At 39.6% G+C, this 22,063-nt stretch overlaps 1 protein-coding gene across 1 annotated transcript in view; it reads left to right on the top strand.

Annotated features, from left to right (window-relative positions):
- The window catches only part of LOC150100544 (lysophosphatidylcholine acyltransferase 1-like), a 335,629-nt gene that overhangs the window by 144,694 nt on the left and 168,872 nt on the right, over positions 1-22,063 (top strand). The window contains exon 8 of the mRNA XM_090401170.1: positions 12,501-12,555. Within this exon, the coding sequence (XP_090257296.1) occupies positions 12,501-12,555 (55 nt within the window). The remainder of the gene's footprint in view (positions 1-12,500; positions 12,556-22,063) is intronic.

The following is a 22,063-nucleotide window of genomic DNA, read 5'->3' as shown; positions in this document are numbered from 1 at the left end:
CATGAATAACACTCCTCCTCCCTTTTTGTTTTGTTGGTCTTCACGAAAGAATACATATACTTCCATCTCTATTTCTGTCGGAATACCATCCTTGTTCAAACATGGTCTCACTTATAACAAGTTTTTGGCAAATGAACTCTTTCATCACTACAGTTTCATTCCCTTTGTTTCAAATACTTCTAGTATTTGTAAACATACACACTAGCTCATTTCTGTTTCTATAAGAAGTCCCACTAACCCCATTTCCTGGACATGCATCCTCTATACTCTTCCCTGTCCATTCCTATCTATCATCACTGATATTACATCCTCCTCAGACCTAAATGTCACTCCTGCATCCTTGACTGTGTCAATCCTTTCCTGTGCACTCATACATCTACTCCTGAAACCATCATCTATACTTTTCATATGGTGTCCCCTGACCTTCCCCATTTTCCTGCCTACTCTTTGTTCCTTCTTTCTCATTCTCTTCACTTGTGCCCTCACCTTTCACAAACTTGCCTACCATACTCTCCAGCTCTTCCACAACTCTTGCTTCTCAGGCCTTACATTAACTTCAGTCATTCTCTCTCTCTCTCTCTCTCTCTCTTTCTCTTGCAGCACAGTTTCTACAGTTATAGCCACCATAGTGCAATTGGAAGAATAGCCGAAAATTGCGCCCTTCGATTGGAAAAGACATGGGTTCAATTCTCGTCGTGACAAGGGGAATCCTTATATGGGCTTTTTCAGTTGAAGGTGAGTTAGCCGATCTCATATGGTAGTAGCTGGGTTTTTCTCCTGGAAACTCGAGTTTTTCATCCCGCATACAGACAAATCAGCCTTCAGAACACAAGCAATTTAAAGACAAAAAAATACTGTTGTTGGTGATGATGGGCGATAGATGGCATTGATGGTAGCAGTGTCGTAGTTGAGAATTAAGAAGTGGAGAGGATAAGATGTATTTAGCGAGGTACAGTAGCGTGCCCCTCCCACGATGCATCCTTGGACTCCCTGGAGGTGTCATGTAATAATAATAATAATAAATGACTCACACCAAATCCATTCAAATATAACCCATCTCTTTTATACAGCGTTATCTTCGGTCATCCCCACACATTCATAAAATGAACTCCATTTTCCTCAGACAATTTTGCTAGAGTACTATTTGCAATCTTCACTCACTTCTCCACTCATCGTTATCATACCTGGGCAGCATGCCAACTACCTTACCCATCACAGTGTTATTTTTCAGTCTGCTGCTTAACAGCCTCATAACAGCCCTGCTTACAGTCTTATTGTTACCAATCAAATGATTCTGCCAACTACCATACTACAAACAGACTTTGTGCACCTTTTCACTATCCACACCTCTTATCACCGAATCTCCATACATTGCCACTTTCAAAACATTTCATATTTCTTTCAAGTCTTTCATCTCATTCTTCCTCACATTCCAATGTGAATCCATAATTCTCCTCTTCATATGTTTAATCTCTTGCTTCAACTTTGCCAACTCATCTTTCATATCTTCAGTTATTTTTTCCGTGCCATTTATGCAAATTGCATTTTCACTACCTTGCACTTCTGCTGTCTCACCACTTATAATATAAGAGCAAGTGGAGTTAATAGTATGGCTGAGAGCTTGAACAGTACTGGCAAGCCAGCAATGAAGATCACTACCTCGTTGCCACTTTCACCTGCTGGGTTGCCAGTGGGCAACCCAGCAGGTGAAAGTAGTACTGTTCAAGCTCTCAGCCATACTATTAACTTCACTTGCTCCTATATTTCCGAAAAGATCCACAATCTTTAAGTATATGGAGCATCGAAAATTGACAAACCTGATCTCTCCACTACACCCAGCTGTTGATAGTTTAGACATTCCCCATGCAAACTTGCTAATCAATTGACTAAATCACTGGTCCTCCTCACTGGTAGCTTTTTCTCCTTTGTAAAAATTTCTGTTAATTTTAAAAGGATATTAAAATAACATATCCTAAAAAAAGTTCCAACATAATGATTTACTATTTACTATTGCACTGGAGCCAAGAGCAGAGTAATCTGTTGATATTTGAGTATTAAAGGCTTCACTTGGGAGAACACCATATACAAACAGATAAAGGGGACAACCATGGGCTCTCCCCTTCTTCTTGCAGTGAATTTTTATGTGGTGCATTTTAAAAAACATGCTCTTAATACCATCATTCTCAAACATATCTGGCTAAGATATATCGATGATGTGTTCTCTGTTTGGCTGCATAGTTCAGACAGATTAGCCTCTTTTCTCCACCACCTATCGAGATGGTGGAGAAAAGTCTAATCTGTCCTTTCCCATCATTCCCTTCTCCCATCACCTCACATTATGTTCTACATATAGATCATATTAATGCCATTACTATTCACTATGTCCAGGGCACTTCTGAAAAAAAAAAAACAACAGCCAGAACTTTAAAGAAATATCATATCTGCACTGCTTTCAAAACTAATTGAAGTGGCTGCCCTTATCTACTCTCTCACTTCTCTGTTCAGGTGTTTACAAGGTTCCTTATTCTTGCAGCATATCTTCTTTTGGTCAAACTGAGAAATCTTCCAACATCTGCTTTTGAGAATACAAGAAATACATTTTCTTTTATCTGGTCAATGAGGTCTAGCCAACCATGCCTTGGATACTTGCATAAAATCAAATGAAAAAAAAAATACTATGCTTCATGTAAGCAAATGTGCAAATTTCAAAGACTCTTTTTAGAATAAGCTGCAGATTTAAAGAATCTGCAGCTTATTCTAAAAAGCTGCAGATTTGTTAAACATTAATTCTTAGACCTCCTACCAAACAGTTAAGACTAGCCACTAGCACCCATAGAGGGTACCTCTCTTAGGACTTTTTTAATTTTAATATTGAATCCCTGAAGACATCTTTGTGACAGAGATGAAATACAAGAACCATTAAACATTTAATTATTGCTCTGTGCATTAACCATTTATGAGTATGTGTGTTGATCCTCTTGAATAGCTGGGTGTTATAGTCCTTTGTCATAGGGAAGGCTTTTGTAAAAAGCCTTCTCTATGACAGTTGACTTTTATTACAACTAAAACAGTTGTAATAAAAGACAACTGGAAGTAGTTAGGCATCTGTTGATTGTGTTCTCGTAGGTTTGGCAGAAATGGGTGACAATAATGGATGGATGCTAGTTCTACTGAATAGTTCCCATGGAAATCGTTAGTGAACGTGGGGGCTGTGTTGAATTGGAAAAAACATCTTTTTAAATTAAAGTATAGTGTGCCTTTTTGTCTCAAATTGTGCTGCAGTTGGATACAAGTGTCCTTCAGTGGTGTTATTGTTTGGAATCCTGTTGTGTATATTGTGTTTTTGCTTCTGTTGGTTTCACTATTTCAGCGACTAAATATGGCGCCCAACAAGAAACGTACGTCAGCAGCTTGCAGAACTTCTCTACGAAAGTCAGGCTCTGCGTTGGATTTTTCACAGTGGATGCATTGCAGAAACTGTTATATGTATGCGTCGAGGAATGTGAAGGATCAGTGGACTTTTTGGCTAAATGAGAAGAATGAAAATGTCGACGTATGTGAAGTGTCAGGAAAGGCTGGAGCGATTAGGCATGGAAGCAGACGTCGGGACTGTAGCGGGTGAACTTCGGCAGGAGTTCAAGAAAATGAAAAGTGTCCTTCATATTTTGCAGGAGGAATTGGAAGTGCTCAGTAAGGGGGTTCTGGAAATTAAATCTGAGTTAAATGGGTTAAATAGAGAAATTAGGACTATGGAGATTACTCTAGCTGAAGTAACTAGAACAGGATGTTCTAGTCAACAGAATGAAAGCACAAGAGGTCGAGAAGAAACGAGATGTTGTGAGAGTGAGGGAGTAAGTAAAAGAGCTTTGAGTAATGAAACTGGGAGAGTTATGCTGAATAGCATAGAAAATGAGGCTGTGAGTGACTTGAATGAAGTTATGAGTGGTAAAATATATGGTGATTCTATGATTGTGAGAGTGGCATTAGCAATAAAGAGAGGGCATGATGCAGAAAAGATGATAGTTATGGTGGGTACAAATGACTTGAGTGGTAGTATAAATTGAATTGCAAAAGATTTAAGAACATTGTTAGATATTGTGAAGAAGAAAAGTGTCAATGGGAGGATAGTGTGTGTACTGCCTCGTTTTGCCAATTATGAGATAATTAGACGAGTAATGATAATGAATGATATGACTGCAAGAATGTGCAAAAAAAAAGGTCTGGAATTTGTTGATGTCTGCAGTATGCTTGAAGGTGATTCAGATGTTCAGATGCAACCAATCTGTATGCAAGAGATGGGTTGCATCTGAACATCTTATGGAAGGTCATAAGCGATTGAAGAAGTTACTATTTTCTGAGCAAGTTGAAGTAATTGGGCAGGAAAACTAAAATTGAAAAGATTGAGTGTAAGAGGGAGAAACTTAAGCAGTGATTGTATAATCGCTGATCCTTATTCATGGAATGAATTGCAGAATAAAGGGAATAAAAATTGGCAAGGGACTACTGAAATTAGTGACATGTATATCAGTTCTAAAGCTGGTACAAGAACTAAAGGGAATCTGCAATTTTTGTATACAAATGCAAGAAGCATTCAAAATAAGAGGGAAGAATTTTTGGCATTAGTCAGTGCAGTCTCACCAAAAGTTGTAGGCATTAGTGAAACTTGGCTGTCAGCAGAAGATGTGGTCACTGGAATTGAATGTGACAGGTACATTATTTTCAGGGAGGATAGAGAAGATAGAACAGGGGGAGGAGTACTGTTGATGTTAGCTGATGAGTTACATCCAAAGAAAGTAGTATATCAAGATAATAGACATGTGAATGATGGTACATTTGAGGCGGTCTGGTGTGGAATAGTGACCAATGCAAATATACAGTGGGTTGCTGCTATAGGCCAGGGGGTACAGGGGGTGATATTGAATTCATGCATTAGCAAATTAGTGCAATGAGTGCAGGGTTGGTGATTATTATGGGGGATTTTAATTATGGTGATATCAATTGGAAGGAGGAAATATCACGTGGCAAAAAGGAAATTCAATTCATACATCTTCTAAGAGATAATTACTTGAAACAGCACATAACTGAAGGGACACATGGTGTGAGAGTGTTGGACCTGGTCATTGGTTCAGAGGATATATTCATAAGTAAGGTGTCCTCGTTCAGTGGCGCACCCAGGGGGGGGGGGGGGGGGGCAAGGGGCCCGGGCACCCCCCAAAGAAAAGGAAAAAACACTAGAAAAATTTCACAAAAATCTTTTCCTAATTAAAATTCGTTTTTTTTTATTTATGTTGTATGCTGCTTATGAATTAGCAATCACTGCAGATTCTCAATTATAGGTCGTATGCGATGTGTAGTGTGTATTCGCAAAACGTCTACTCAACTTGGGCCCCCCCCAAAGGTTAAATCCTGAGCGCGCAGCCCCCTCCAAGATTAAATCCTGAATGCGCCACTGTCCTCGTTACCTCCAATTGGTGAGAGCGATCATGTGGTATTGACTTGAAAGGTTGCAAAATTTGTGGATTTCTCTATTTAAGTAGGTTTATATATGGAACTGCAGGTTAAGCAATTATAACAAGCTTCGGAGTAAGATTGCAGCAGTCCCATGGCAGAACATATTGTAGGGGTAAGATGTTAGCAGTGCATGGAATAAAATCAGCAGGTATCTGAGGAAGGCAATATCAGATTGTGTCCCTATGGTCAGGAAGACAAACAAGGTAGGCGATAGATAGATGAGTAGTAGTATCACAGCTTAATCTGCAAAAATAGAAAATGTTATCGAGAATTTACAAAAAGAAGGTGTTCAGTACACCCATTAGCAGTACAAGGCTCAAACTGGCAAGGTTACTAGCATAGTAAAAAAAGCTAAATCAGATTATGAGAAGACCTTAGCCAAGAAGATTAAGAGTAATCCCAAAGAGTTCTTCCTCTATGTGGAAAGTAAAAGGAAGAATGACTTTGGAAGGATAACCTTAGTGTGTGCTGATGGTGTCATTATTATTATTATTATTATTCAGGCCGCCATGGAGTCAAAAGACTCATCGTGGTAGGTCCTTCCTAAGAACATAAAGTCTGTCAAGACTCATTGAGGGGAGGTCCCCCCGTAAGAAACACAAAGTCTATCATACCACTCCTTAACACGTTCGCTGCCACGCTACTTCGGCATGGTCTGTTCCCCTACGCCGAGCAATTTCACTTCTTCAAGGTCAGTACGATAATCTCGTTACCGGAGGTAAGCGTCCTATGAGTATACTCGTAGTTGGCTTGTACAAAGCATATACGGTCTATGAGAATACACAGTTTTGATGCTAGCCCCACAAGCCAAGCATTTTCACTTCTTCAAGGTCACAACAATAATCTCGTTCCCGGCGGTAAGCGTCATACGAGTATACTCGTAGCTGGCTTGTGAAGCAGGTTTACCCACTACGAGTATACTCGTAGTTGGCAGCGAACGTGTTAAACTCATTGACCGTTCTTGCTCTCACCACTCCATCAGACAATGCATTCCACAGTTCAACCACCCTCCATGCAAAGAAACCACTCCTCACCCTCTTGCTCACAGTTTCCTTTCGTAACTTCCAGGGATGGCCTCGTGTCATCACTCCTTCCTGCAGTTCAACCAAGCGAAAGAACTCCCCAGTGTCAACCCCGTAACCACCTCTCAACAGTTGAAAAGTCTCAATCATATCACCTCTCCTTCTTCTATCCACCAAACTCTGCAGTCCACATTCCCTCAGCTGATCCTCATAACCAACATTTTACCATCCTGAAACCATCTTTGTTATCTGTCTTTGTATCCTTTCATTAGAAGTATTTATTTATCCCCTTAATTTAACAGTTAATTTATCCCCTTCAAATCCTGGGGACCAAATCTGAGAACAATAGTGTATGTGTGGTCTGATCAGAAACCTGAAGTTTAGGGGACATATTGCAAAGGTAGTGAAGGTAACACAGAGGATTGCTGCAATTATGAGAAGGACACTGACCTGCAGAGATGAAAGGGTTATCATTCCGTTGTGTAAGTCTCTGATCTGAACCCCAGATCTCTTGTCTCCCCTACTTCCACCAGTATAACTCCTCCCATAGAGTATGCAGCATCCCATCGATGTTTCCCAAACCTCAAGACCTTACATTTTGCTGAATTAAACTGAGACCCACATTCATTTGCCTATCTATCTAGCGTATTCAAATCCTCTTGCAGGGCTGCCACATCTGCACTATTACTAATAATCCTTTCCAGCTTCGTATCATCCGCAAACAACTGAATATCCCCTAGCAATCCACTGGCAATGTCATTGATATAAAGGTTAAACAGTATAGGTCCTAGTAGTGAGCCCAGTGGGACCCCACTTGTAACCCTCTGTCTCCTTGAAACTGCTCCACCATACACAATTCTCTGATACCTATCAGACAGCCAATCCTGAATCCAGTTGACCAATCTGACATCCAGACCCATGTGCTGCAACTTAAATATCAGCCTATCATGTGACACCCTGTCAAATGCCTTTGCTAAGTCTAAGAAAATTGCAGTATATGCCTTTCTCTCATCCAATGTTCTTGTAACTTTATTATAAAAGGCCAGCATATTACTAAAACAAGAGCGCCCTTTCACAAATCCATGTTGACACTCACAGATAACATTACCCTCATCTGCCCAATGCTGTATACGTCCCTCGCTACTTTCTCCAAGATCTTAACAACTACTGATGACACACAGACCAGCCTATAATTAGACACTTCCGGTCTCTTACCACCCTTATGCAATGGCACTATCTTCCATTCCATCCATTCCCTGGGCACCTTTGCCGAAGCCAGACTTTCATTGAAAAGCCAGGTTAAATGCATTTGTGAGTTCCCTAGCACATTCTCTCAAAACTCGTGGTGAAATACCATCTAGTCCCAAAGCTTTACTGACATCCAGAGTACTCAATATCTGAAACACACTCTCCTTTTCTACCTCTAAACCTTGAACCAGCCCTATCCCTCTAGCATTAAAACTGACTTCTCTAGGATGAAATTTTATTTCATCCTAGAGGAGTCAGTTCATTTTATTGAAATACTCCAATAAAATGTTCATTGAACAATTCCACTATGTCCTCTGCATCATCGCTCTATTCCCATTTTTATCCCACAATATCATTCTTTCACAGTCATTTCTCCTCCTACTGGCCACATAGCTAAGAAATTCCTTAGGATTTTCTTTGAATCTTAGGGCCAATCTCCTCTCATATTCCAGTTTCGCTTTCCTTACCACGCTAGTCACTCTTCTGGCCTGTGTCTCATATTCTTCATGCATCTTCTCTTCACCTGTCTCCTTATATCTCTTCCATAGCCTCTTTTTCATATGCAATTCCTGTTTAATATTGTTTGTCATCGAAAGAATACATATAACAGACCTCACACTTAACGAAAGGACTGAAATCTAAATTAAAGTCATGGAATGATAATGCCACCGCCATTTTTTGCAGGTTACTAAGTCTAATAATAATGATTTCGTAATTAAGTTTTGGCAAATAAAATCCCACACACTAATAAAACCGGTAGCACACAACGTTTACAGCCTCTCTTACTCAAAAAATTACGCATATATATTTAATTATTTCTAGAAAACTTATCGCAATCAGGAGCTCTTCTTATACATGTCACTGTGGTTAGTAGCATACTACTGTGGTTTCAGGAAGATCCACAATTATACTGCATGAATCTTTTAACACTTGGATTTTTTAGTTTAATTCAGAACACAAGACAATAATAAGACAATAAATAATAGACTTATTTAGTTAGTTGGGACTGGATGGTGAAATACCATCCAGTCCCGAAGCTTTACTGACATCCAGAGTACTCAGTATCTGAAACACACTCTCCTCCTGTACCTCTAAACCTCGAACCTGCCCTATCCCTCTAGCATTAATACTGACTCCTCTAGGATGAAATACTCCAATAAAGTGCTCAATAAAATTCCCTAGGATTTTCTTATTTCAACCTTGGTATCTCTTCTAGATCTGGCTACCACCTCATGACATTATAGTAATGTTTGCCTTTGCACTTGATTTTGGGGAGTAGAATGGTTCTTCTTGGTGTTAGGTTCTTGTCTGTCACTGAGTAGAGCTACTGATGAAAATTTGCTTATTTAGGAGTGATCCTTTTGGGTCAATCAGTGAGATTTAGAGTGATCTTGTTGATCATGCATAATTTTTGGAAAAGGGACTACACACTTTAACAGTACCATCTCAACAGAGGTTGAACCGTTTTGATTAGTGACCACTCCCATAATGCATAGCATTATACACACCTGAAACGATGTGTGCTTTGCATTATGGGATAATAAAGCAATTTATATAAAGTCATTTGCCTCCATAATTTATAACAAGGTGACGGATGAACTGGATAAGGGAAATGGGTTTACACCAGCCCAAGAACTCTGTGTGTGTGTGTGTGTGTGTGTGTGTGTGTGTGTGTGTGTGTGTGTGTGTGTGTGTGTGTGTGTGTGTGTGTGTGTGTGTGTGTGTGTGTTGCATTAATAACACACACACACACACACACACACACACACACACACACACACACACACACACACACACACACACACACACACACACACACACACACACACACACACACACACACACACACACACACACACAGGGACGACCTCTGGTTCTCCCCTGATCTCAAACTATTTACTATAGAACCTCTCCAGCATTGATCCTATAACAACCCCTTACTAACTTGTAGATCTCTATCATATCTCCCCTCTTCCTCCTGTCTACCAGACTCTGCAAGTTGCATCTTCTCAATCTTTCTTCAAACTCAACATTCCAGAGTTTAGAAACTACCTTAGTCAGTCGCCTCTGGACTCTTTCCATCATCTCTTCGTCCTTCTGAAAAAAACCAGGTGACCAAATCTGGGCACAGTAGTCTATGTATGGCCTAATCAAAGCCTTATACAATGGAAAATCTATCTTCTAACCTATGACTTATTCATTGGAAAGCAGATATGCTAACCATTCAGCCAACCAAGCTGGCAATTTATTTAGGATAATACTTAAATCTACAGCCATGCATAGACATAACTTCCCTGGGTAATATTTACAGCCATCCATTCCTCCTGGCAGTGAATGATAATGTTAGATGTATTTATTGCATACATAGTTGTTTGAACCTTGGCTTGCATGTACAATATCTATGTATCTTAGAATACAGTTACCACATTGATTGCATTTACCAAAAAACATCTCTTTTTAGAAATCCTTTACTCTGTCTTGAAGAAGATAGCTTATCTGATTAATAGTCTCCCCTCTTATTGACTCACTACACTTTTTATCATACATACATTTGTTTCTGCTTTATACATTTTCTATAAGTACTATTATGATAGGTAGGGAGGTAACCGAATCAGTTGATATAGTAGAATTACTGAGTGAGCACTTTGTAAGAGTATATCATCCAGGTGGTGACATTGCAGAAATGGAAGAACCAACAGCTTATATGGGAATTGTGGTGAATGAAGTGGAGGTGAATAGTCTATTACAAAACCTCAATGTCAATTCATCTGCGGGATTGGATGGTATACCAGCTTATGTTCGTACGAGAAGAGGCTAAAGAATTTATATATTCTAAATTAATTTATATAAAGAATTGAGTCTCGGGTCTGGGTTAGTCCCAAGGGGTGGAAAGAGGGGAAAATAGTTCCACTGCATAAAGGAGGTTCCAAGACTGCTGTTGAAAATTACCAGCCGATCAGCATATCAGGAATTGTTGTCAAAGTCTTGGAGAAAATAGTCAAGAGATTGGATAGTTGAAAATGGGATTACTATATGGTGGACAGCATAGTTTTGTGAAGGGTAGATCACGCCTCAGTAACTTGCTCACATTCTATAACACAGTGATGGCTGAACTGGATAAGCGTAACGGGTTTACAGTGATTCTACTGGACCTTGCTAAAGCCTTTGATAGGATACCACATGGAATTCTAATCAGTAAACTGCAGCATATGAGAATGGATATAGGGTTGGTGAGATGGATAGGAGGGTGGTTGATGGAGAGATATCAGACAGTGGTTTATTTTGGTCATTTATACGATGGCCTGTGACTAGTGGTGTGCCGCAGGGTTCTGTTCTTGGACCACTACTGTTTAATTTGTTCATTAACGATATAGGAAAGGATCTGAAATTAACTGTGCATCTGTTTGTGGATGATGCAAAGTTGGGTAGAGCAATAGTGAATGCTCAGATGTCAAAATTTTGCACGATGATTTGGATAGTTTGGAGGACTGGACTAAGGAGAATGGATGTCAATTTAATGTGGAAAAATGTAAGGTTTTGCATTTTGGGGTGAAAAGATTAGTAGCAGTATATCACATTGGTGGAACTGTACTCCAGGAGATTGATGAGGCCAGGGATGTGGACGTGTTGGCGGATATGGAGTTGAAATTTAGGGGACACATCGCAAAAGTGGCTATATCAGCTCATCAAATCACTTGGTTGCTGAAAAATACTTTAACAATCAGAGACAAACAAGTTATTGTTCCTCTGTATCGAACCTTGATAAGACCCATCTAGACTACTGTGCCTAGATATGGGTGCTAGGGTTTCTTCTTGATGGGGAGGAGGTGGAGAGGATCCAGAGACGAGTGACCAAGATGATAGCAGGAGTATGGAATGAACCTTATGAGAACAGGTTGAAGATTTGTGGGCTGCAGAAATTGGTTGATTGGCGGAAAACTGGTGATATGATTGAGACATTGATATTACTGAAGGGTTTTTATAAAATATTAATTCAGAAGATATTTTTGAGACTAGGACTGGTGGTGGGAGGACTAGGGGCCATCAATGGAAGCTTGGTAAGAGTGTGGTTAGCAAGGGTGTCAGAGCTAGGTTTTTTTACTTGGAGTGTGGTAAATGAGTGGAATAAGCTGCCAGAGTCTGTTGTGGGTGTCATGACTGTAAATGAGTTCAAGGTGAAGTATGATAGATACTGTGTGAATGTTGAATAGTTGTTCTTGACATGATGTTAGTCCTCCCTACATGAGTCTAAGGACTCTTTGGAGCTGCCTGTAATAATAATAATAATAATTATTATGAGTACTGTTCATCTGAATTTGTGATCTCTTTATTTTCTTCTTCTTCTTAACCGATAACAACATGCAGCATCTGGTTACCATCCATATGTGGTTCAACATCAAATTTATACACTTTAAACTTGTTCTCCCTTCCTCAGTTCTTTTCTGATAAATTCAAAATTGTAGTTGCTCAAGAAAATGGCTAATGGGTCATCTCTGTTCTTAACAAGTGATTTCCACATTGTATTAATGTATAATACTATTTTGGAAAGATGTCAAAATTACACAAGTTTTACAACCTTTTTTATATGGATTCATATTACACCCACAAACACTTCATAAATCATGTGTGATTAAAGATTTTTAATTATATAATGCTATAAATTTTTTTTATTTATTTACACTTTAACTGTTGATCAAAATTAACTCTTATTACATATAGGTTGAAACAAATATGGCTCTCTCTATGTCAGTTCCATATTTACTGTGAGATTGAGGTAAGTTGCTTGATATTGTTGTATTCTAATTAACAGTGATTACAAAATGACTCACATTGAGTGTGTGTGCGTGTGAGTGCACACAAATGCCTGCACTTGTGCATACAGGATGAGTCAGGAGAAATCTGTGTAACCCCATAGCAGAATTGAAATGCATATGAACTTGAATCTAATACTGTAGCTGTTTCAGTTGTTTTTTTGTTTTTTTTAAAAAGAACTATATGATAGGACTGGCTATAGATCTAAAAATGCCTAACCAACTGAGGTTGTAGATATTAAGTAACTTTGGGAGATCTATATTTAAAGTTGATAATGTCTGTGTGAAATTAGCAAGGGAAAATTATGTCTCAGTACTGAAATGTTGTTATTAGATGTATATAAGATGATCTATGTATTAGAACCATGTCAAAACAGTTCGGAGTTGCGGTGACCAATCGGCCTCAGCTATGAGCATGACGCAATCATCAAGAGAGGGCGCTCGCATTTTGCAATATAAGGTCCAGTGCAAGATTCAAATCGCTCTTTTGTTTTCTGTTCCTGCATTCCAATTCAAGTCCTTGATAGCTGTGGAAGCTTGCTGCCGGTGCCCAGCAACAATCTCCCAGTTGCTGTTGTGTTGTGTTGAGTGTAGTCACCAAAGGAATGAGTCGGAATTCCAGTAAAGAGGCGTTGGTTAGTTATGCCAACGTGTAGTGAGCGAGAGGGCAACCTTTCGAAGATAATAGAAGTAAGTCGCTGATGCCATGAGAAAACGTGGTAAGAAAACACGGAAGTGTAATTGCAAGGAAGCCCCGGCAACTCTGTGAAAAGACAAGGATGGTAATGTACAAGTTTTCATACTCATTTTAGAATAGTAACCAAGGAATTTAGGAGCTCCACACATTTAACTTTCATATGATAAGTTTTATTAGGAATAATTAAGTATATATGCATAATTGTTTGAGTAAGAGTGGCTGTAAACGTTGTGCGCTACCGGTATTATTAGTGTGGGAGATTTTTCTTGCCCAAACTAAATTACGAACTTGTTATTATTAGACTTAGTAACCTGCAGAGAAAAAAAAAAAATGGCAGCGGCATTGTCATTCCATGATTTTAATTTAGATTTCAATCGTTTCGTTAAGTGTGAGGTCTGTTATATGTATTACTTCGATTACATAAATGATTTGTGGATGTTTAGTGTGGATGGAAGAAGGGTGTGTGCAAAGTGAGACCTGAACGAGGAACTGATGAATGCAAATATGAAATTGATGAGAGAAAGTGTTAGTACTGATTGTGTAGCGAGTGCACGTTTGAAAGAGAAGGATGGTCGGTAAGAGAGTAGAAAAATTGTTAAAAAATCAGGAAAAAAGAAAAAGAGAGATTTGAAAACCGTAACGGGTGTTAAAAGGGATGAAAGTGAGGCAGAAAGAAACGAAATTGAGAGAACGAATGAAAGTAGAAATGGCGTGATGCAGAAATCGCAAGTGAAAAAAACGAAAGAATAAATGATAGCGAAAAAAGAATGAATGATGGCGAAAGATGTATGCATGTTGCACCGAAAGTACTGAAACAAAGAAAGATGAATGACAGTAAAAGTGAGAAGAATGATAGCGAAAGTTGGATGCATGCTAGTCTGAAAGTACGGAAACAAAGAAAGATAAATGAGAGTGAAAATGAGAAAAATGATAGTCAAAGTTGGACGTATGTTGTTGGACCGAAAGTACGGAAACAAAGAAGGATGAATGTGAGGGAAAATGAGAAGAGGGGGGGGGGTCAAGAGTTAGAAAGTTAGAAAGATTTAATGATAGAGAGAATGTGTCGTGGGATTCGAAAAGTGAATTGGATTGGATGAGGCAAGAAAAGAAATGGATGCGGAATGAAATTAAGAGAATTCAGGTCAAAACTATTAAAATAAATCATGATGGCATGAAAGAGTTAACGAAAGATGAGCGAGTGGCGTTGTATGGCAACTCCATTATTAAAGGTATGCTAGAGGATAAAATGCACAAGGTATGTTTTCCAGGGGGTAAAATGAGTAGAGTGATTGAGGCATTGGATATGAGGCGGAAGCGAGCAAAAGAGTTAATAGTATTGATTGGTACAAATGATTTGAGAGAGAACAAAGAGCATGTCAAAATGAATATCAGGAGGCTGCTTCGAAACATAAAAGAGAAGAGTGTGACAGGAAGAGGAGTCAGTGTGTTGCCTAGGTATGTTTGTGGTGAAATGAGGTGGAGAGCAAGGATTATGAATGGTATTCTGGCTGAAATGTGTGAGGAGATGGGAGTACAGTTTGTTAATGTGTAGTGAATTTGAGGGATGAAGTGAGCTGTATGGGAGCGATGGACTGCATTTGAGTGGTTATGGTGTGAGCCGCTTGGAGAGACTGCTGCTGGAAGGTAGAGAAGTAAATAGAGAGAATGAATCAGATCGAGAGGGGAGTGATGTGGAAGAGTAAGATAGGAGAGATTGAAGAAGTGGATATGAATGGGGAAGTGAGTTTTATGAGTATAGAAAATGAGAGAATGGGTGTGCAAGAGGAGCAGGGAAACAGGGAGGCTCAGGGTGGACAGGGGCACACAGCGTGAGAAAGGTGGATGCTCCAAGAGGAGGTGAGAGCATGTGTAGACAGGAAAGAAATGGGATGACCAGGGATCAAGAGGAAACAGATGGAATGGCAAAGGGTTCTGAAATGAAGAAGCAGAAAGTGAAATGGCCCCAGTCCAGCATGGAGAGATCACATCGAGTGAATGGTATCATGGAACTAACTGTAGATCCAGAAATGAGCTGTTGTGTTTGTATACCAATGCTAGAAGTATAAGAAACGAGGCCGATGAAATGGTTGCACTAATTGAGTCTGTTCACCCAAAGATTGTCGGAATAAGTGAGACATGGTTAGATGAGGACGACATCCTAACAGGAATAGAGATGGAAAGGTCTGATGTGTTTCGTGAGGATAGAAGGGGTAAAAAGGGAGGCGGAGTACTATTGATGATAGAGAAAGAGTTATGTCCATACAAGGTAGAGATACAAGAGGGAAATAGGGCCAGTGGTTTTGAGGCAGTTTGGTGTGAAATAGAGGTTAATAGAATCAAATACTTGGTGGGATGTTGTTATAGACCTGGTAATGAGGATGGTGGTAACAGTGAAATGTATAGTCAAATAAGCCAAGCAAATAAAAAAGGGCGATTATTATGGGTGATTTTAATTATGGCAATATAGACTGGAATGAAGAGATAGCAACTGGAAGTAAAGAAAATGAGTTTCTTGAGTTTTTCAGGGATAACTACCTCAGACAGCATGTAACAGAAGGCACACGATGATTAAGAGTCGTGGATTTGGTCATCTCATCAAAGGATGTAATTATAAATTAGGTGTCAAATCATCCACCAATTGGTGAAAGTGACCATGAGGTGATTACCTGGGTGGTTGCCAGCAGTGCAAGGACCCCTGTGAAAAAAAGGGTATATGTAGAACTACAAGGGCGGGGGGATGATTATGAAGAGCTCAGGAGACAGCTTGCAGGTGTAGCATGGAATGAGGAGTTACCTGGAAAAGATATCAATGCAGCTTGGGGGATTTTCAAAAACTATTTAGTAGATGCAATGTCTAAATGTATACCATGGGTGAGAAGGTTAAATAAAGTAGGTGTGAGATGGATGAATAAAGAGATTAAGCATGCGATACAGAGAAAAAGGGCATTGTGGAGGCAGCATAAAAAAAGTGGAAGTAACCAATTTCAAGAGGTCTACAAAGACCAGGCAAGGAGAGTGACTTGGTTGGTGAGAGTAGCTAAAGAGAGGTATGAACAGCAGTTAGCTAATGAAGCCAAAAAGAATCCTAGGGAATTCTTTCGATATGTAGCCAGTAAAAGAAAGAATAATTATATAAGGATGACATTGATTGGAGAAAATGGTATAAAGACAGCTGTTGCAGAATGTGTGGTGGAGATACTTAATGAGCAGTTCATAAAGATCTTTCAATCTTGTGAATATGACTTCATGGAGAGATTGAGAGCAGTTGATGATGGGGATGAGAGACTGACTGTAAGTGAGCAGGAGGTGTATGGGGAGTTGAGTGAAATAGATATATATAAGGCTGTGGGACTTGATAATAAATCACTGAGTATTTTGAAGGAATGTGCCAGAGAGATGACACCTGCCTTGACATATTTTTTTAATACAAGTCTTGCACTTGGTCAAGTTCCTAAAGAGTGGAAGGAGGGCAAGATTGTGCCACTTCATAAAGGAGGTGATCGAACTCTAGCAACAAACTATAGGCCTATCTCTGGGTCAGGTGTTGTGGTTAAGTTGTTGGAGAAGCTTGTGAGAACCAGGATCCAGAGTTGGGTTGACAACAATGGTATAATCTTTGATGGACAGCATGAGTTTGCTAAAGGGAGGTCATGTTTTTGTAATCTACTTACTTATTACAATATAGTCACTGCTTGCTTGGACAGAGGAGAAGGATACACAGTAATATACTTGGATTTCGCAAAAGCTTTTGATAGAGGACCTCATGATAAGTTGACAGTCAAACTAGAGCAGATGGGGTTGGATATTAGATTAGTGCATTGGATTGGAGACTGGCTATCTGATAGGTATCAACAAGTTGTGTATTGTGGTGTGATATCCAGGAAAAGGAAAGTCACTAGTGGAGTGCCTCAGGTGTCTGTTTTAGGGCCATTACTATTTAACTTGTATATTAATGATATTGGCGAAGATTTGGATGAAGATATTCAATTGTTTGCAGATGATGCAAAGTTGGGACGAACCATAAAGAGTAGTGAAGATGTTGTGACCTTCCAAGTAGACTTGAATAAATTGAGTGATTGGGCAAGAAAATGTGGATTTGAGTTCAATGTTGCAAAATGTAAGGTTTTAAAATTTGGAAAACAAAGTTGGGATGCAGAATTTATGCTTGGTGAGAATATATTGTTGGAAGTAGAGGAAATAAGAGATCTGTGGGTGATAGTGGATAAGGATCTTAAATTTAAGGGACACATCTCCAAAATTATGAAGACAACACAAAGACTTCTGGGAATGATGCAGAGGACACTGACGTGTAGAAGTAGGGAGATTCTTGTTCCATTGTATAAGGCTTTGATGAGGCCACACATGGACTATTGTGCCCAGATTTGGTCACCGGGTTTTCAGAAGGATGAAGAAATGTTGGAAAGGGGCCAAAGGCGACTGACTAAGGTAGTTTCTGACCTTGGAATGTTGAGTATGAGGAAAGATTGAGAAGATGTAATTTGCAGAATCTGGTGGAGAGAAGGAAGAGGGAAGATATGATAGAGATCTACAAGTTGGTAAGGGGTTGTTATAAGATCAATGGTGGAGAAGTTCTACAGAAAATAGTGGGAGATCATGGGAGAACGAGAGGTCATCCCTGGAAACTGTATAAAGAGGGTGTAGGTAGGGGAGTGAGAGGCAGGTTTTTTTCATGCAGAGTTGTGAATGATTGGAATGCCTTGCCTGAGAGTGTGGTGTCTGCAAGGAGTTTGAGTGTGTTTAAGACACGGTATGATGAGATGTGTGTGTGATAAAAGGACCTCCCAGATGAGTCTTTGACTCCACAAGGTCTTGTTTAATAATAATAATAATAATATGATGCCTAAAGGGCTGATTTTGGACTAGTCTGTCTATGTCAAATAAGTTGGTGTCACTCTAATCTTATGCTGAGGAAGGAACCAAACCTTCGAACTGTTTATTAGGAAGAAACTTTATGATGTTATGTTAAATATTAGCTTGAATATTAACTAAGTTAGGGAGGATAAAGCTCGAGCACAAATAAGTATATTATCCCATGTTAAAATACAAGACGGATTGCGTCTGATATGCTCTGCACAAGGATTGTATATAACTATGTGCATATGTTTTTTTTTATATGTGAGCACTGAGTAACTCTGTGTGGAATAATTGAGTGTGAATATAATAATACAAAAAGGGTGTGGGATTGTTAGATTAAAATTAGGAGTAGAAATTTTGGATATCTTAAACTAAAGTGGGGGGGGTTCAGACTGTTTAGTATTGATCATGTTGGAGGCTTAATGGATTTTTTACAACACTCAAAAAGAATTAAAATAGAATTTAATACTTCCTATATTTAATCCTAGTCACTAGGACATCTACGGGGATTACAAAAACAATTAATGTAACATGCACACACAAATCTTACAATACTAAGCCCAACCACATGGGTGACACTAAAGTCCTATCTAGGTGGAGCGCCCTCTAAGGGCAGTAATAGGTGGCCTGGAATGTAAGGTGGGATCTCTGGTGATGAGTGTTTCCCAAATCTTCGGAAGCTTAATGCAACCATATTTATTAATATTTGGTTGGTTTCTGAGAGCTGCTGCTGCTTCTAAGAAAAGTCTCTCTTTCTTGAATTTGCTGTGGTGGAGCATGGTGGTTTTCTTCCATGATACTCTGTGGGTGGTGTCCATAACATGGTCAGCCAAGCCTGAATGGTAATTTCTTAACTTGTGTTTTTGTGGGGTCGTGTTCTAGCGGGATGTAGGTAGCGCGATCGCGGAGGATAATGTTCATGAATACAATCGTAAAATGAACATTATCCTCCGCGATCGCGCTACCTACATCCCGCTAGAACACGACCTCACAAAAACACAAGTTAAGAAATTAAAAATCTTACTTAAAAAAGTAACCTCCTGGCCCCCTGACGTCACAAAAAACTTAAACCTTTCTGCTCCCGTCCCCCCCCACCCCCAAATATACGGTTTACCAAAAATCCACTAACCCAATTCCCCACTCAGACCTATAGTAGATGCCACCAATGCACCTTGCTACAGACTGTCCAAACAGCTGGCCAACTCTCTGACCACCCTAACCGGAAGGTCCACTTCCTATATAAAAAAACTCGACCCACTTTAAAGCCCTCACAGAAAATTTAACCTTGAATAATACAGACATATTGGTAAGCTTTGATATCTCCTCTTTGTTTACCAATATTCCCTTAACTGACACCTTATCTCTCTTAGAAAACGTTTTTCCCTCTGACATCTTAGATCTCTTTTCCTTTGCCATTAACTCTGGGTATTTCTCTTGGAAGAACAAAATCTACAAGCAGATAGAGGGAACCACCATGGGTTCCCCCCCCCCCTCTCACGCCCCTGCCAATTTCTATATGGAAGATTTCGAAAAACGAGCCATAGACTCAGCCCCACTCAAACCTTCTATCTGGCTAAGATATGCAGATGATGTGTTCTCTATTTGGCCTCATGGCCCAGACACATTAGACTCCTTCCTCAGTCATCTTAATAGCCTACATCCAAGAATCCAGTTTGCTATGAAAAAGGACTGTTTACCCTTCCTAGACACCTTAGTCACACGCCTGCCTAATGATACACTTGCCTTCACTGTATACAGAAAAATCACACACACACACACAGGCAGATACATTCACAAACTCTCCCACCACCACCCCTCACAACAATATGGCATCATCAAAACTCTTACTAAGAGAGCCCACAATCTTTGTTCCAGTGGAACTGCCCTTACTGCTGAGACCACATACACAACACTTTCCTCTCCAATTGCTACAGTGAACACAGTATCAAAAAAATAATCAGTTCGTACCCCATTCCTCGTCCTTCTCATCAACAAGATTTTAAAAATGCCATCACCATACCCTACATTCATGGCACATGTGAAAAAATATCCACGATACTAAAAAAGTACAACCTACAAACAGCCGCAAACTTGCTACCCTTATCCGGTCTACGAAAGATCAGCTCCCTCCCCTCTCGCTACCTGGAGTTTACAAAGTATCCTGTTCCTGTAAGCTGGCATACTTTGGACAGACAGGCAAATCAGCATCCGTCCGTCTGGAGGAACACAAGTCTTACATCTGTAAACACAACTATGGCCATTCAGGCTTGGCTGACCATGTTGTGGACACCACCCACAGAGTATCATGGAAGAAAACCACCATGCTCCACCACAGCAAATTCAAGAAAGAGAGACTTTTCTTAAAAGCAGCAGCAGCTCTCAGAAACCAACCAAATCTTAATAAATATGGTTGCATTAAGCTTCTGAAGATTTGGGAAACGCTCATCACCAGAGATCCCACCTTACATTCCAGGCCACCTACTACTGTCCTTGAGGGCGCTCCACCTAGATAGGACTTTAGTGTCACCCATGTGGTTGGGCTTAATATTGTAAGATTTGTGTGCATGTTACATTAATTGTTTTTGTAATCCCGTAGATGTCCTAGTGACTAGGACGAAATATAGGAAGTATTAAATTCTATTTTAATTCTTTTTGAGTGTTGTAAAAAATCCATTAAGGCCTCAGCACTTAAGCCTCTACACACGAAATCTTTAGCATTGAAGTTACTACTTAAAGTGTATATATTGCAAGTGTTTAAAATAAATGTATTTCTTTAACGTTCATGAGTCTGTTGTTTTCTGAGATTTGAATTACCACTTATTAAACCTTCGGACCTGTATAAGTAAAGGGGGAATCCATTTTCATAAGAAAGAAAGAGGGGAGCCACGACTGCAAACCACGTGATCCCTTTGTTATTTTAGAGTTGTCTAATTGTGTATCAGAATTCAATTGCCGGCTGGCACAGTCGTTTTAAACAATTATAAATTTGTTGGCAACGGAATAGCTGATATCCTAAAGTGATAAATAATAGTAACTTAGAATATAAATTTATGAGGGACTGATGATGTAACAATGGCGCAGTTGACAGGATGTGCTTGAAAAAAAAAATCAAAGTGCACGATAAGTTGGTCTCAATCTCAGAAACAGAACTCATATAAGATTGAAAATATAATAGTGAATTTTTGAGTTAATAATAGAGTGTATTAATCTGAAAGGGTAAGTATGTCCCTACCAACATCAACCGAGATGAGCGACCTAGAGTTTTTCAAAAGCATAAACCCCAATAAATTTTTCCTCAGTTCTCTGGTGAAGAATCAGACGATGTGGGGGCATTCTTTGATTACATAGAGGAACTTAGGAAAATAGGGCAATGGAATGACTTCCAGTTGTTTATTCTGCTCCGCAGCAAGTTGACTGGAAGGGCAGAAAGTTTCTTCTACTCCTCCCCACTATTGAAAAATACGATGGACTACCAGAGGTTCAGGCAAATCCTAACCTCACAATTTTCAAAAACCAAAACCGTGGGACCTAACCTCTGGAAGCTCCAGGGTATAAAACAGAAGGAAAAGGAAAGCGTCCATGAATATTATAATAGGTTACTCACGTGTGCTAACACACTGAGTGTACATGAGGAGGAGAAATGGCATTTGGACTGGACCATGTTATAACTTTTCAGAGTAGGCTTGAGACAAGAACTAAGGGAGGTGGCTTTGCAAAGGGGGATATCCAACCTAAAAGAATGCCATGATGCCGCCATAGAGAGAGAACAACTGCTTGGGGACATCTACCCCGCAGCCACTGCAAGCCACATAAACGTTGTGAAGGATAGCAAAGAAGATAACAGATGCCCAAGTCAAAGAAGGGAAGGGAGAGAAAAAGAAATGGAGAAATGTCAAGAA

This window comes from Typopeltis vanoorti, chromosome 12, assembly GCF_054136105.1.
Source record: "Typopeltis vanoorti isolate ZY-2024b chromosome 12, IOZ_Tvanoo_1.0, whole genome shotgun sequence".
NCBI lineage: Eukaryota > Metazoa > Arthropoda > Arachnida > Uropygi > Thelyphonidae > Typopeltis > Typopeltis vanoorti.
The sequence above is the reverse complement of the archived record's forward strand: the minus strand, read 5'-3'. Positions and strand labels throughout refer to the sequence as shown.